Source organism: Medicago sativa, chromosome 2, assembly GCF_051527215.1.
Source record: "Medicago sativa cultivar Bolivia chromosome 2, Bolivia_mono, whole genome shotgun sequence".
Taxonomy (NCBI): domain Eukaryota; kingdom Viridiplantae; phylum Streptophyta; class Magnoliopsida; order Fabales; family Fabaceae; genus Medicago; species Medicago sativa.
The window spans coordinates 29881831-29897784 of NC_140750.1; the positions used below are offsets into that span (position 1 = coordinate 29881831).

General features: G+C 35.0%; 3 protein-coding genes across 3 annotated transcripts; 1 reads left to right on the forward strand and 2 right to left on the reverse strand.

The window, feature by feature from the left end:
• The first annotated feature begins 812 nt into the window (after nucleotides 1–812).
• On the forward strand, nucleotides 813–7063 carry LOC146946106 (sm-like protein LSM1B). Its single transcript, XM_085744304.1, has 6 exons — nucleotides 813–974; nucleotides 1242–1324; nucleotides 2223–2291; nucleotides 2400–2515; nucleotides 2612–2674; nucleotides 6593–7063. Exons 2-6 carry the CDS (start codon nucleotides 1264–1266, stop codon nucleotides 6668–6670), a joined length of 387 nt encoding a protein of 128 aa, XP_085600430.1. The 5' UTR covers nucleotides 813–974; nucleotides 1242–1263; the 3' UTR covers nucleotides 6671–7063.
• Nucleotides 7064–7765: 702 nt separating this feature from the next.
• Nucleotides 7766–10613, reverse strand: LOC146946107 (pollen receptor-like kinase 3). Its single transcript, XM_085744302.1, has 3 exons — nucleotides 9592–10613; nucleotides 8990–9419; nucleotides 7766–8492 (listed from the first exon to the last, which is right to left on the reverse strand). The coding sequence occupies exons 1-3, from the start codon at nucleotides 10483–10485 to the stop codon at nucleotides 7921–7923; spliced, it is 1896 nt and encodes a 631-aa protein (XP_085600428.1). The 5' UTR covers nucleotides 10486–10613; the 3' UTR covers nucleotides 7766–7920.
• A 1656-nt stretch (nucleotides 10614–12269) lies between these two features.
• Nucleotides 12270–14716, reverse strand: LHCA6 (PSI type II chlorophyll a/b-binding protein (Lhca2*1)). Its single transcript, XM_085744303.1, has 5 exons — nucleotides 14634–14716; nucleotides 14369–14554; nucleotides 14015–14052; nucleotides 13236–13750; nucleotides 12270–12525 (listed from the first exon to the last, which is right to left on the reverse strand). The coding sequence occupies exons 1-5, from the start codon at nucleotides 14678–14680 to the stop codon at nucleotides 12508–12510; spliced, it is 804 nt and encodes a 267-aa protein (XP_085600429.1). The 5' UTR covers nucleotides 14681–14716; the 3' UTR covers nucleotides 12270–12507.
• Nucleotides 14717–15954: the final 1238 nt, after the last annotated feature.

Consider the following 15954-nt stretch of genomic DNA (forward strand, 5'->3'; position numbering starts at 1 on the left):
TACAAAAGTCTACACATATGACTATATTCAAGTCTCCGGAATACCCATGTCTTCGGATTTGCAACGTGGACGACGCCAAAGTCATTGATTTGATCTGCAACAGATCGAAGCTGATCTGACAATCTGAACCGAACAAATACCTGAACGAAATAAGAAATACAAACAACGTCGCACAAAGACGACGAACAAACCAACGTTGCACTAAGACGACGAACTTATTTCAATAAAAGAGAAAGAGAAAAAATAAGTTATGGGTGAAATTAACCCTAAATCGCCCCTCTTTGGTGGATGAATGATCAGAAACTAGGGTTTTTGTGACGGCTTACAAGAGAGAAAGGGGAAAGAGACATTGTTTTGATGACGACTCACAAAAGAGAAAGGGGAAAGAGACACTTTAAACCACGAAAAATTGCCCCCTAAAGTGCCTTGGTCTTTTTCCATTCAAATCAACCACTTTTTATTTTTTACCCAATTAATTGTTTTCGTGTACACCGATAATGTTCTACACGCAATGCAAAGTGGACTAATTCTTCAAGCCGGATAAGATTGCAACAGTGGCTAAACTCGTCTGGACTAATTCTTCGAGCCGGATAAGATTGCAACCGTGGCAAAACTTGTCTCAAAAGATTTACCAATTCGATTTGATATCATTTAATGATTTTATTTACATATATAGACCAAAATTTATAATTTGTAGATATATTTTTGGGTTATTTATTAAAAAAAAATATATATGTTTTTGATTTACCCATTTCTTACCAAAAATGGCTATAACACAAAAATAAAAATAATCAAATATGTGCAAAGTTTCCAATCCAAACCAAACTGGTGAATCTTATAGTTCTGAAAGGTCAAACTAAGAGTAAGTGAGAAGAGTGCAACAACAGCAACAAGCTTTGATTTCACACTCTCACTCTTCAAACAGAGAGAGAAAGTACACAATCTTTCTTTCACCAAATTCACCGATCGAAAAGGTTCAATTTCACCCCTTTAACATGTTAAACGCTTGTGAATTAACCCTTTTGTTCTTTCTCCTTTTCCATTGAAATAAAATTGTGGGTTGTCTTTGTTTTGGGTTAAAGTTTTGATTTTTGAATTGTGGGTTTATTTTTTCTTGAAGAAATTTTGGGTTTTATTGAAAAAAAATTGATAATGTGTGAAGTTTTTGTGTTTGAGATTGTGGGGTTGGACTGAAATTGAATTTGGAGAAGGGTTTGGATTAAAGTTTGTTGCTTTTTCAGGTTTTGTAGAAGAATTGGCTCAATGTCTTGGGCTGCACCTGATGAGCTTTTACTCTCTACTTCTCTTGCTACATATCTTGACAGTAATCTCTCTCTCTCTCTCTCTCTCTCTCTCTCTCTCTCTCATGTTTTTTTTATGAAGCACCGACACGCCCGACATCGATAATAATTTGAGAAAATGACATAATTAAATGCAATCACATGTGTCGGTGTGATGTCACTGACATTGGCACATGTCGGACACGGGATACGTCTTTGATTAGAAATGTCAGTGCTACAGAGTTTTTTTGTTCACATGTATGTCTTTTCTGAAGAGAGTAACCTGTTTTCAATTTTTATGTTTTTTTTTCTGTGGGATTTGTATATTACTTGGTACTGGATGGATGCAAAAAATGAATTTTATAAACTAATGTTTTCACTACAGAGAAAATTTTGCTATTCATGAGAACTAGTGGTAGGCATACATGCATATGAAGATAGGATGATGAGGTAAGCCAGTTAGGGATAGGGATAACAGCTCTTTGCTGTAGAGTTCTCATGTAAAGTTAATTCTTCTATAATCGCTTATCAGTGAGCGTATACCGGTTTATAAAATAGAAGTTATTTTTACAATTTCTTGCTGAAAATGCTGAGTGTTTTGTGTTTTTTTCTTTGGTGGAGACTTCATGTATAGGGTGGATACTATCAATTATGCAAAGGTTAATATGCATGGCTGTGATTGAATGAAGCACTGAACTTAACTAATAGTGCTTTAGATCACTGCATCTTGAATTAAACTATTTAACTTTTTCCTTGTTCCTATCATATGAAAATGTTTGAAGTCAATCACTGTCTTCTTTTTTAATGTTGCTATACTTTGCATGCTTTTTATGCAATTTAATGTTCCAAAATGTTGCTACAGTTTGAAATCTTGGAATGAATAATGAGATATGGTGATATGGTGTAAAGTTTTTATAATAATAAATTTTATGTTTTTTGCAGAAAAACTTCTTGTCCTGTTGCGAGATGGGCGAAAACTTTTGGGTTTATTACGCTCGTTTGATCAATTTGGTAACTACCAATTCTACTTGCATTCTTCTTTGTGAAGGTTCTATTATTCTCTTCATTGTTATTTCTGTTTAATATTAACTGACAATTTGATGTGGTCACCATTTACAGCTAATGTTGTTCTAGAAGGTGCGTGTGAACGAGTGATTGTCGGTGATCTTTATTGTGATGTCCCTTTAGGCCTTTATGTAATTCGTGGGGAAAATGTTGTCTTAATTGGAGAGCTGGTATGACATGTTCTTGATTGTTTTTTAAATCATTTGACTATGATTACATGCTTCTCAAAAGAGTTAATAATTTTGTATTCTTTATCATTGATTTAGGACTTGGAAAAGGAGGAGCTTCCACCACATATGACATGTGTGTCAGAGGCTGACATAAGAAAGGTGAGTTCATCAAATAGTTCTTGAAAAAATAATTGGATATTCAAATGACTGTTTGGAATATAAGGGGTCTCTTGCTGTGTCTTGTAGCAATGTTTTAGTAACTGGATTAGTCAGTTTTTTAGGGATTTGGATTCAACCATGTGACGCATTTATTGGTCTTGGTCGTTTGATCTCAAATCGACCAAACGTTGTAGATTATTTAAAGATGATTTGTTGAAGGTTTAAAGTGAGCCAACAATGGCCAAGATCAATTAATGCATGTTTCTTAAATGCAGGGAATCTGGATCGCATATTTAGAGTATAGCTACTCCAATTAGTTACACCAGTTTTAACAGGCTTATTGACAGCTGTCAGTTAGTCATAGTCAGTCCTTAGATTAGCCTATAAATAGTTTCTCTCTAACTGTATCTATAATCAGAAATTCATTATTATCAATACAATTGACTTTTTAAACGGTTATCTCTTCGTCTCAATCCTATTCTTAGGATTGGTTTTCTACAATTCTTTCAGTCATTGAGAGATATTGTAACCAAAAAATGAGTTAGATAGAATTTTGAATAAGAGCAAAACGAGCATATGATGTTTCTTTTAAAATAACCTATTATTAATAGAAGCTAAATGATATCAGACCATAGGACATATGTGAGCCTTTGAAGCTTGATATTGAACATATATTTGGAAAAAAAAATTATTCTTAGCAAGATTTAATTTTTTTTTATACGAAAATAGAAACAAATATTCAATTTTGGACCAGTTCTCTCATGAACTATCTATCAACTGGTTTTTCGGGTAGAATAGACCATATACCTTACTGATTCATTTGTTTTAGGTTGAATTGGTCAGCTTTGTCTGGCTTTCTAACCAATGCTTTATAATATTGCTTACCGATGACATGTTAGAAGCTTTCTCAATCATGTAATTACTGCCACTTTGGCTCATTTTGAACTACTTATTGTTCTGTTTCGTTCGTTCTTCAAGTGACAAATTTCCAAGTGAATTATGCTTTTTAAATTCTAGTTTCTTTCTGATAGTACTAGATAGATTTCCCCTACTCTTGGTGAAGTGTGTCTACCGTTTCAATTGTTCTCTAAAGGATTCTCAGTAGGAAATTAAGCTTCTAAGAATTTGAAATGTTGGGGGATCAGCTTCACCCTTGAAAGTTCTGTTTAAGTTATCCTCTAAATATTTATCGGTCTTATTTTTCATAGCAGAAGTATACATATAAGCATTTGCCCTTGACAATAGACTGGACATTTGACAATCATTTCTGATAGGACACCTGAGGCTGTTTACTTAGGATGGGCCCATTATAGCGACAATACGAAAGGGGCCCATCATCAGCAAGGTTTACTCGAGGAAATGAAGGGTGGGGCAGAAGAGAAATCTGTGAGTTAGTTAGTGAGCTTTCAACAGATTCCATGTGATTCTGTTATTTAGGGGACTGATAATAGGTGTTGGGGTTGTTCTTGCATTTTGTAGATAATTCTGTCAGGAGAAAATATCTGACTCTGGTTTACCATTTTCTGTATGTATAGGCTCTGAAGTCTGAACTCAACTCTTTCATAAATAAATAATATACAGTTCCATTACCTTGAAGTTTTGAGTTCTATTAATTTCCACATGGACTCTTATACTTAGGCTGGTCAAAACAAATGTAATCACAATCCATCAGTGCCCTTCGCAAAGTCTTCCCTCCAGATGGCTCTTATTAATCGACGTAACCCTTATGGACTTTGAATGCACTGTTTATACCACAATCTCTCATCATATGTAATGATGTGCCTTAGCATGTGCAAGTGATGAACGATTACCCCTATTGTTTTATCTTTATAGGAAAAAAACATGCAACAGCAAAAGGGTAGAGAACAAGTGAAAATGTCCAACCCAAAATTATGATAAAATAGGGTTCCATAATATTTTTATTTTTGTAGTTTACAACATATTTGAACTATGACCTTCCCTGAAAGAAAAAAAAAAGAAACTGTTGGACGGTTCTGAGTATTGAAATAAGGCAGTTATGCTATATTATATTTTAATTAGGAGGTCAGTTACATGTTTTTATAATTAGGACAGTTATGGTTATGTGTGGCAGTTATGTATTTGTGTTTTAAATAGGGAAGTTATGGGACAAGGGAAAGGGGGGATTCTGTTAGTTAGTAAAGGATTGGGTGGGAGAGACCCAACTCTCGAACATTTGGGAAGGAAGAGATGCAAGACTCGAATTTCTTAGGAATCTATTGTAATATTAATATTAATTTGTATTTTGGTACCGGTTTTTATCAGAAACATATTTGAACTATGACCTCTCTTCCCAAACACCACCCCTGCCCATATTTGTAACGACTAGGTTCGCTATGAAACCCTGCAAACTGCAAAACTAATCCCTGTAGTCATCATCCAATGTATACGATACTACATACAAGAGATTATGGTGAACTTGTTAACTACGTCCGTACCATTGGAACAAAGCTAAATTCATGGTTATCCATAGGGTTTGCCGCAACAAATTGGATTTACAAAAGTCATGGTTGTCAAACTCTCTAGGTATCTCAGAATCATACTAACTCATATAGAGTCGTGAGTTTATGACCAAGTATCAAAAGCAAGTTGACTTGCTTACAAACTAATTTCTATGTGAACTTGGGTAGATTTACATATACTTGTATTGATTCACATATCACTAGTTTGAGGATGATTGACAGATCCTTCAAAACACTAATTATTTTTCCTGTACATGCCTAAAATGACAAGGTTTGAATGTTGTGTCAAAAACCCAAAATGCGACAATTAAATGATTGTCTTATAGTGGACTACACATTAACCTCACAGTTGCAACACCCGACTCTGCATATGCATATGCGTCTAAGATTCTAATTTGAATCCATTTGCAAAGGAGGTGAACGGTATTGCCTTGAATCTCAGTTCCAAAGCTCTTAGCATAAACGAAACCAGGAACCAAAAACTACGAACAAATCCAGCATTGCTAACTTGCTATAAACCCAGCTCAAATGAGCTAAAACTTAGCTCTACGGAGCTAACTCCAGCTCCAACAAGGGGGAGCCAATCACACTATCCTTCCCTCTCTAGTAATTTTGAACATTGTGGTTTTCTAATTTGTCCGTTGATTTTGAACTTTTATGCTCTTTTTGTGTGCTGAGTTGTGAATTTATCTTGTGATTTGTGAGTTTGTTCATCAGTTTTCAATTTTGGTTTGTGGCCTGGTTTTTTGTTCTCAATAGGATGAACTTTGTTGGATAGTCCCCCATAATTGTGGCCACCCTTTGCAGTCTATAATTTGGACATTTCTCTGCCTTCATTGCATCAATATGACACCTTTAGTGTGCTGGGTTTAGGGGGTAGGTTTTGTCCCACATTGTCTATAGATAGAGCCTTCGTATTACTTACAAGGCATGAGTGGTCCTCACTCATTTTAAAAGCCAATTTTCTGGCATAGAGTTAGACTCTAAACCCACAGTCTAAGAATTCTAAACTGAATTGGGGGAAAAAGTCAGTCTAAGATGTATTTTGAATTCTAGGGTCTCTCCATGATTGTGACCAAAACGGTTCATAGTTCTGGTCCTAATTCAGTCATGACAAATTATTGGTAACCTTGTTTTCAATTATTCACTCAATAAATTATTCGTTTTTTCGGAAGAAAAATGGCTGGATGCTACTTGATGTTCTGTTTACTTTTTCATATTCCTAGAAATGTCGGCTTTCCCTACATGATCGACAGTTCCTCAACAATTTATTTTTATGGGAAACAAGAATCAGATTCTGCTTTTGTTTCTTATTGATGGAAAATTGATTTGTGATAAATCAAATTCTAAATTTCTTACTGTAATTTATATCATAAAACTACTCTAATTTGGTGACAATTTTATTCATTAAGGTTGATTCATTTTCTTCGCATTTCAGGCTCAAAAAGCAGAACGCGATGCTAGTGATCTGAAGGGAACTATGAGGAAAAGGATGGAATTCCTCGATTTTGACTAAAACTTCACACCATCTTAATAATCAAGCTGGTGGTCCTATCTGCTAATTTTAATGCAGCTGCCGGACTCAAGTTGGATAACAATGGGTGGGAAGAATAAGTAATATGGTCGATGTGCATTTTTCTTTTCTTTAGAAACTAGTAAGACTCGAGACAGAATACTACACAGCTAGTAATTGGTATTTTTTGTACCATAGGTCAATATGGAAATTGATGTTTTGGCTTCCTAGACAGCAACCAATATAGTCACTATGATTCATGCCCTCAAATTGTTGTTATTGAATTTGGAGGCATGATGTTACTGAGCTCTTAAATTCTATTTGGTATTAGATAATCAGACGCAGTGAAAGTGGAAAATTTCTTAATGGTTTCAATATTAATGTGTGATTAAATCATCTTATTGTGTTTATAATGTCTTAAATTCTTGGAAGAGAAAAATGGAATCAGAATACAGCCTCTGATGGTGAATGATGATACAACTCACCCCCAATTGATATTTAACAATGCCAAAATAAATTACATAAAGTAAATAAAAGAGCCTTGAAGATCAATTGTTCATATAGTAGCTAGTGTTGTATTGCCTAATATAAACACAAGAAAGTACAATTGAATGGGGGAGTGAGATTAAGAGTACATTATATTACAAACAGAATCAATCTCCTATATTTGATACACATAACAAGACAAAAACTACAAAAAAAAAAAAAAAAAAAAAAAAAAAAAAATCCTAAAATGGTTTTTACAAACTTTAAGAATGCTGTCCTAAAATGGTTTTTCTTCTTTTGTACATACTTTGCAACTTGCAAGGGCCAATAATATCAGCATAATGAAGCTCTAAGCATGGACTTGAATTTCAAAAGGACAATATATGAGATTGATTCATATTTCAGCTCCTCTTGAAATATGATTTCAGTTTCATGATTTATACATAATAATATGAAACACTTCTATTGAGACCCTTCTCATAAACCACAATTCTTTATGAAGCTATCCAATTCCAATTCTTCAACCTTTTTTCTTTCACCCTTCTTCTCTGACTATGAAGCACATACACTGAACACACGACAGTGACACGTTGACACATTTGAAAATTGGAAGAAACTGAACGTAACTACATGTGTTTGTGTCGTTTCGAATACCAAACACACCTTCATTCTAAAGTGTCAGTGCAGCTAGGTAATATTTCCAATTTTCCACCAACCATCACCTACAAAAGAAACTTTGAACTAAGCTATCTTTATTAACATGATCTTTAGAGTTGTACTTCCTCTATCCTTCTAATAGCTTCCTTCATGTGTAGTCTTTGTTCCGGATTGCTTTCGGTACAAGCAGCACCAATAAGGAGAAGTTGCAGCATATTACTGGTTGAATTTGATGCATTATTTTTTAACTCAGGATCAATCAATTCAGCTTCTCTTCTCTCAGAAATTGCTGTGAGGACCCATTGAACAACATCGGTTCCACCTTTTCCGTTACTATGATACTGAGAAGGGAATTTTCCTGTAATGAGTTCAAGAATGATGATTCCGAGACAATAAACATCGGCTTTCTGCGAAAGCTTTTGATTTTGAACGTAATCTGGTGTTTTGTATGCAAACATTGATTGCACTGCAATGCTCGGGTTGATTAGTGGTTGAAAAGCATAGTCACTTAAAAGAGGCTCATAATCATTAGTTAGTATAACATTGCTTGATTTCAGATTTCCATGAGGTAAGTCATAGGTTGAAAATTCAGTGTAAAGGAAGCTTAACCCTCTTGCAATTCCTTTAGCAATCTTTAAGCGGTTTGGCCATGTTAACTCAGCATGGGACATTCCTCTGTCACCTGAGAAAACATAATTACACATTCATTGTGTTATCAACATATGGAAATGCTGGTTGGATAAACATCTTAATAAGTTAAGTGCTTATGTATAAAGGCAAGTGGGCTAAGTCCATACAGAGCTAGAACTAGCTTTAAATGGGCCCCTCGCAAGTGGACGGTGGGATTAGATCCCTTGGATTAGTCGGTTCTTGGACCTGATACCGAGTTATAAAACTTAGGTCAAGTTAATCTGATTCCTCGCTAAAAATGTACTAAAACAACCACCAAGTATGGTTTTAAATTATGGTCACAGTTGCGGTTACACTGCAAACTTTTATGTTGCAGACAGATTGTGGTCACGAAAGACCTCAAAATCATTTATTTTGCAGCTGCAATTACAATTGCGGATTGCAAATACTTTCTAGGGATGTATCTTTTTAACATATTTTACAGCATTTTTACATTTGTTTAGTGCGGAATATGAACAATGCATAACGTGATGTAAAGAATATGCATACCGTGCAAGACATATAACAAGCTTCCTTTAGGCTTATACTCAGTAACAAAAAGCTTCTCCTCTCGACGATAATGATAAGCCAAAGGAGTCAAAATATTAGCATGTCTAATCCTCCCAAACTGTCTCATCTCAGCATCAAACACATCTTTCCCAATTTTATTCATCTCCCTCATTCTCTTCACCACTACACTCAACCCACTCGCCATCGCGGCCTTATAAGCCGATCCCAATCCACCGTTCCCCAATACCTCAGCAGCTGCTTTCATCAAATCTTGTAAACCAAATGAACCCTTCTCATCATTCACCATCACAATATCACCAATCCCATTTCTACTCCCACCCCCCGCTCCTCCTCTTTTCGAAGATTCTCCCACATTCCTTCTCCCAACTCTTTCTGATGCAGATGAAGCTCTACTTATCGGCACGCGCACCTGTAACAATGATTTAACTTATTTAAATTATTATTATGACTCGTGTGAAAACATATCATTAAATAAAGCGAAAGAATGCAAATTCTTTTCGATATTTTTGCTAACTTGACGCGGAAGTTATTGATGAATGTTCAAAGGTTTTTCCCTTCTATAAAGATTTTGTGTCTATTACCTGCATCACTTCGTCGACACTGCTGTCTCGGCTCACCACGCTAAAATCGTCTTCTCTTCTCCGCTGCCTCGACTTCACAAACAGACCTATAACCGCTGCTATAACTGCCAAAATCACAAGTCCTATCACTTGAGGCACCCAACTCGAACTGGAACTTTCTGTTTTAGAATCCGGTAGCGTATATTCAGCAGCAGATGAACTGTCACATTGTTTTTCCAACGGTTTTCCACACAGTCCTTCATTTCCAGCAAAAGAAACCGGCCCGAATCTCACGAGACTTTCGGGAATCGGACCTTCTAGTTTGTTATTCGACACGTCAAATGATTTGATATCTTGTTTAAGACTCGGAAGCTGACCGGAGAATTCATTCCCTTCGAGGTGAAGCTCTTTGAGAAGATCAAGTTCGGTTAACGAAGGCGGAATATTTCCGGAGAATTTATTACCTGACAGCCATACTTTCTTCAAGGAGGTTAACTGGGCGAAGAAATCTCCAGGAATAGGACCAGAGAATTGGTTTTGTTGCAGGAGAAGAGATTTTATGGCGCCGAGTTTATTGAACTGCGGAATAGGACCGGTGAAGGAGTTGTTGACAAAGCTAAGCGTCCTCAGGCCTCGAATCTCCACGATGGCATCGACGTCTATTGTACCGGAGAGTTGAAGGTCTGATAAATGAAGGCCTGTGATCACATTGTCGAAGCAAACAACGCCGACCCACGTACCGGAACATGGAGAGACGTTTGGTATCCATGTGGACAAGATTTTGTCTGAGTTTGTTAAGGATTGTTTTAGTTTAAGGAGGGCTTGTGTTTCTGAAGGTGGTGGTTGTGCGGTGGAGAGAGAGAGAAAGGAGAGAGAGAGGAGGAGGAGGAGGATGCTGTTGGCAGCAGCGGCCATTGGTTGTTTTGCCAGCTGCCGAGGATGTTTGGAGACCGTTGGTCGGAGAGAATAATGTTGTTTTTTTTTCTGTTGTTTTGTTTAGGTTTTTTGGAGGTGTAAGAGAACGAGTGGTGTGACATGATGGTGTGTTTTGTGTTTGTTTTTGTGTTTTTTGGGATGTTGGTAATGTGGAGAGAGAGGATTGGTGATGATGTTGTTTTGCCACAAATTGGTGTTGGATTCTAAGAATAGGGTTTTGCATGGAAATAGTTGAAGTTGGTTAGATAATTTTGGAGTTGATATAGGTTTAAGGGATTTGTTGTGTTGACCAAGTCACATGTATTTATGGGGGTTTTCTATTTTTGGTATCATCAATGATAGGTGATAAGGTAACAAACCTGATTTTGATATTCAAAGGATCCACAAATCAAGAGAAATAAGACCTTCACACTATATGTTCATTTACACTCAAAGGAGCATGATAAACATGTTTTAATGAGTGAGGTTTTAGTATTTTGATAGACGACTTTGATAAGTGATTCATGGTGAATCCACAGTGGATTGATATTTAAAATAGGTTGAAACTACAGTGGCGACATATGTTCCACTCTAAAAGTAGAAGTTTATGAGTCTGGTCTTCTTCATTGTTGAGGAGTGAGGTAGTTATTGGATCGATGCTGGTTGGACAAAAACTAAGAAAAATGAATGTTTGTCTTTGATGTTGTTGGACCGACACCAACCAAACCACCGTCCTAACAAGGTCAACATTTCAATTGTAAAGATGAGGAAGACTCTCTGAAATAAATCATCGTCTCAATTGTGAGGACGAGGAAGACCAAGAATTTCTATTTTTCAGAGGTGTCATATAAGTTTTAAGTATTAGTGGTCTATTGTAGAACCCGCCCTAATAAACACTTAAAAGGTTAATAACTAAAGTGGTTTAGTCACAAGCGTATTTTGACTTTTAAAATGAATTGTGTGAATTCAAAACAGATCAAAATCCCAATTCATTTTTCATGCATGGGGCCAATTAGAAAGTAGAAATTCTTCAAGCTTTTGTCTCAAGTTAGAAAAAATTGTGATGTCAAATTTGAAGGACTTAAACTACAATTTTAGGTTCATAGTTAGAATTTTTATTTGGATAAATTTAGGATGATGTAAATGGAAATTATGGAGGAAAACATTGAAATAACTGTCCTACTATTTGTTACTGATCAGACCCTGCAATTCATTCTCATACATAACCCCCAAAAAAATTTGAAGTATCTGGTGCAAATAAGTTAAGGCCAGCTGAAACAAGAGATGAGAAGTAACAAAATTTATCATTAACAAATCCATTAACATGATAATTAAGTTACACTAATCTCTGTTGAGGATTAACAAATTACAATTTAGATGGAGAGATTTGTTGAGGAAAATTCAGAACAGGAGGCTTGCAAATTGCAATTCACTCTACTAAAATATTCTGGAAAATTAGACTAAAAAAATATTACAATCATTAAGCAAGATTAAAGAGTTACCATTTTATGCAGCACTGCATATTAAACACAAATAACACTTGGATAATCATCAACATTCTATAAGAAGAGAAAAACAAAAGCCAGTTGTGGTTTATTGAAGTTCGGACACTCCTCGCATTAGACGTGTCCCAGTGTCGGACATGTGTCGTCTCCGATACCAACACGACACCGACACATATAATTACATTGAATTATGTGATTTTTTTCAAATTATTAGAAGTGTCAGTGTGTTAGTGTCCGTGTCGTATCCGGTGTCCGTGTTCGTATCTGTGCTTCATAGGATTTAACTGATGCAAAGGAAATGATCCAGGTTCATATAATACAAGAAGCTTTAAACTTTCCTAATTACAAATTACAGGGAAATCAGAAAACAGTACTATTTTCATTTAGTTTAAAAGAATAAAATCTTGTGTCAATTGTAAAACTCGGATTATGAAGCGCATTACATGTATATAACGGATGTTTCTACCACAGCATTATGCAGGAGGATCATTCTGATATGCTTCTCCAAACTATAGCACTATCCTGAAGTGAAAGCCTGCACAAGCAAAAACTTCTGTCACAATCATTCTCATTACCTCTAACACCTCTCAGCCGAGATCGAAACATTGATTTGTCGCGTTGTGGGAGACTAGGTCCTAGTTGGTGCGCAGATAGTTTTATTTTTTAGTAATCAATATATAAATAGTTAGACTTGTACATGTAACACTCACCCTAACCTAACGCTTAAAAATTCATGTAGCTTCCTTCTATTGGAAATGGATTTGGTGCAGTCACAACAATATCAACATTTACATCTATTTTTCACACACTTTAAAACCTTGATTATTTTGCTCAAATAACTTGTTAAAAAAATACTAGAAAGACAGATATATACATTTGACTGAACTCCGCTCTCAACAGTAAGGCATGACACATGACTACATGGATCACCTCTGTTGTATATTGGAGTTTAGTTGGTGTAAAAAATTACACATGCATTCAATGATGTGTTACCACGTCATATAATGAGTTAAAAACATCGGTAAATGCATGTGTAAGGCTATTTTACACTAATGATGTATATAGATTAAATTTTATATATGTTTATTTACCACATTCATAGTCGCGAAGCTAATCGCTCACACTTAAGACTCTAACAACTCAATTGTTATATGAACAGCACCAAAAACAGCTAATTGATTGGAAATCTACAAATGAAACTCGGTGAAACATAGCAGAATGAAGTAACAAAAGATTAATAATTACCGAGAAAATGTTGACATGACCAGGATCAGCAAGATGAGCCATCAAATTATCAATAGGACTACCCCCAACATAAACAGCTTGAAAACAAAACCCTAGAAAAGCAAGCATAGCAAGTCTCCCATTCTTAATCTCCTTAGTCCTCAAAACCATAACAGGCTCAGGTGAACCTCTTCCCCACTGCATAGGATCAAACCATAGCCCACCAGGGTAACCAACATCTGGTTTTGGGTTTGGCCTATTTGGTAACTTGGGCTCAATATCAACACTACCCGGGTTAACGATATCGGCCCATCTTCGACCTTCAACCCAACCCATTAAGGCTAGTTGAACAATGAAAAGTGTTGTTGGGTCTGCAAAATATTCTACTGAACCTGCATTGTACCATGAGAAGTTTTTGACATAACCAATTTTTTCAAGTATTTCTGGAATTAAAATTCCTGATACTCCTAACATTGCCCATCTTGCATGCATTAGTTCTGCTTGTGCTAACCATTTTAGCAACTCTGGATCTGACCCTGAAAGGATTAATTTATAGGTTAATTAGTTACTTGGTGGTGAATCAATATGCACGGCACGACCGTGATACCGACACGTAGTCACTGGTAATAATTTGAGAAAATAAAAGTAATTAGATGTAATCAAATGTGACAGTGTCGTATCAGACATCGATATGTATCAGACAGACACCGGACACGTCTTCAATATGAAGTGTCGGGCTACATAGACCAACACATCGTACATCGTAACATTTTGTTATTCTTATGGAAAGTAAGACATACCTAATCCAAGAGGGTCAAAACCAAAATCACCAGGAAGGCTGCAATTGGGAAGAAGATCAAAATATAAAATGATGATAAGGCTTTGGCATTTTTTTTCTTTCTAAAATATAAAATAAAATGGAAATAAAAAAGTATATTTTTTAGAATGAAAGTAAAAACAACATCATAGTGGGACACAAGTTGGTAGATATTTACTCTTTAGCATTTGGTTCAGGGTTTGATTTCTAGCAGTGCGTGCGGAGGATACTTTTGGTTTACCAAATAAAATGAAAGTAAACACAATTTTTTTTAAAAAAACAAAAATTATATCTAACTGATCCAAATTTTCCATTAACAAAATTAACAAATATTTACCTGCCATCAAGCCATTCAGGAGGTGAACTACCAGGGAACCACAATGGCCTATCAGGAGGAAGTGGTTCACAAACATCTGACACTCCTTTTTTTGCATTTCTAATTGTAAGTGTTCTTCTTCTGCTGCTGCTTAACCATGAGGTTGTTGATGTTGTTCCTTGGTGTAAAACCTTTTGACTTATTTCTCTGCATCAAAATGCAAAAAACTATGTAGTTTAAGAATTAATCAATGAGCATAATAATAATAAGTTAAAAAGAGTTGGACCTGTTTGGAAAACTTGATAATGAAGTGGAGGAAATGGCTAAAGCCATTACTGCAGTGGCTGAATTTCTTACTTGGAGTGGAATGAATGTTTTATCACTTTATCTGTTATATATGGATGATGGATAAGTTGTAATATTGTGTGCTTCTGGAACAGAAATGTAATGAAAGGTCAATAGTATTTGAAAATCACACGTGGCTTTCATGTGGAATATTCAAAATTAGACCTTAAATCCCGAGTGGTTAATAAACTTAATAAAATATGATGAATTGTTCGGCAGAACCTGAGTTTTATTTTTGGATGGAATAATTCTTAGTCAGACTTTATTTATGTTCTGATTAAACTTCTGATTACTAGCAGCCTTCTCTTAAAAACTAAAAGGTTAAAAAAAAAAAAAAGAAACTTCAACATAGAGTTAGGCTAGGATAAGAAGTAATCAAACTCGTTCGAAAAAAAGAAGTAAAAATAAATTATCTCACTGAGTAGGATTGACTACTGTACATAACAAAATTGGTTGAGAAATAGTTTTTTGGTATATAGGATTAAATGGAGAATAAAGTTCTCTTGCAAAAGTTGTTTTCTCTTAAAAGTTTTAATATTGATGCATTTCTAGGATTTGTTCTTGAAACCGCTAGAAAAAGTGGAAGAGATTTATATTATCTCATGTCGGGGCTAGTTAATTGTGAAATGTTTATGTAAAATAAATATTATTATTTTTCATTAATTATGGTTTACATTTAAATTTGAAAAAAAAATATTTTTCTAAACTAAGAGTATAATACCATCCACAATGCAGCACCCCATTTGGGTGCTTAAACGGATCCCAACTTTATACATCACTCATTTTATAATTAATATATGATAAGATCCTAATCTCTCTAACCCAGCATCCAAAAATAATTTATTAAATAGTTATCGATGATAACTATTATCATCAAATTTTAACAATAATTTATCTATTAATAAAAAAAAGAAATATATTTGATTTCTTTTTAAAATTTTCAGACGAATAAATTATTTGTTGTGTAAAAATAGTCTTTCATTGAAAAGTCAACATTGATCAATTAAACATAACACTTGTAAGTATTATTTAATTTATTTTTATAATATTAAAATAATATAACAATTGAATAAAAAATTACAATTAATTGTGAATGTTGATCCAAATATAATAGGTGAGAGAGGGTACCTATAAAAGCACTCATGACACAATTGATTGATGTCATAATGTGGGTGTTTATTTAACATGGTGCTAAATAGAAAAAGAATCCTCCATTATAGATGGTCTAATAACATTAAAGAGAAGAAGAAAAAAAAAGCATC

Bases quoted from the DNA above. Each gene is read 5' to 3' on its own strand.
- LOC146946106 (XM_085744304.1), top strand. From the start codon at position 1,264: ATGTCTTGGGCTGCACCTGATGAGCTTTTACTCTCTACTTCTCTTGCT. The intron at 1,325-2,222 runs GTAATCTCTCTC...TGTTTTTTGCAG, and splicing joins TCTTGCTACATATCTTGACA to AAAAACTTCTTGTCCTGTTG. The intron at 2,516-2,611 runs GTATGACATGTT...TCATTGATTTAG, and splicing joins TTGTCTTAATTGGAGAGCTG to GACTTGGAAAAGGAGGAGCT.
- LOC146946107 (XM_085744302.1), bottom strand. From the start codon at position 10,485: ATGGCCGCTGCTGCCAACAGCATCCTCCTCCTCCTCCTCTCTCTCTCC. The intron at 9,420-9,591 runs GTAATAGACACA...TCATTGTTACAG, and splicing joins GTGTCGACGAAGTGATGCAG to GTGCGCGTGCCGATAAGTAG. The intron at 8,493-8,989 runs GTATGCATATTC...ATGTTTTCTCAG, and splicing joins CTTGTTATATGTCTTGCACG to GTGACAGAGGAATGTCCCAT.
- LHCA6 (XM_085744303.1), bottom strand. From the start codon at position 14,680: ATGGCTTTAGCCATTTCCTCCACTTCATTATCAAGTTTTCCAAACAG. The intron at 14,555-14,633 runs GTCCAACTCTTT...ATTTTGATGCAG, and splicing joins TTATCAAGTTTTCCAAACAG to AGAAATAAGTCAAAAGGTTT. The intron at 13,751-14,014 runs GTATGTCTTACT...TAATCCTTTCAG, and splicing joins TTTTGACCCTCTTGGATTAG to GGTCAGATCCAGAGTTGCTA.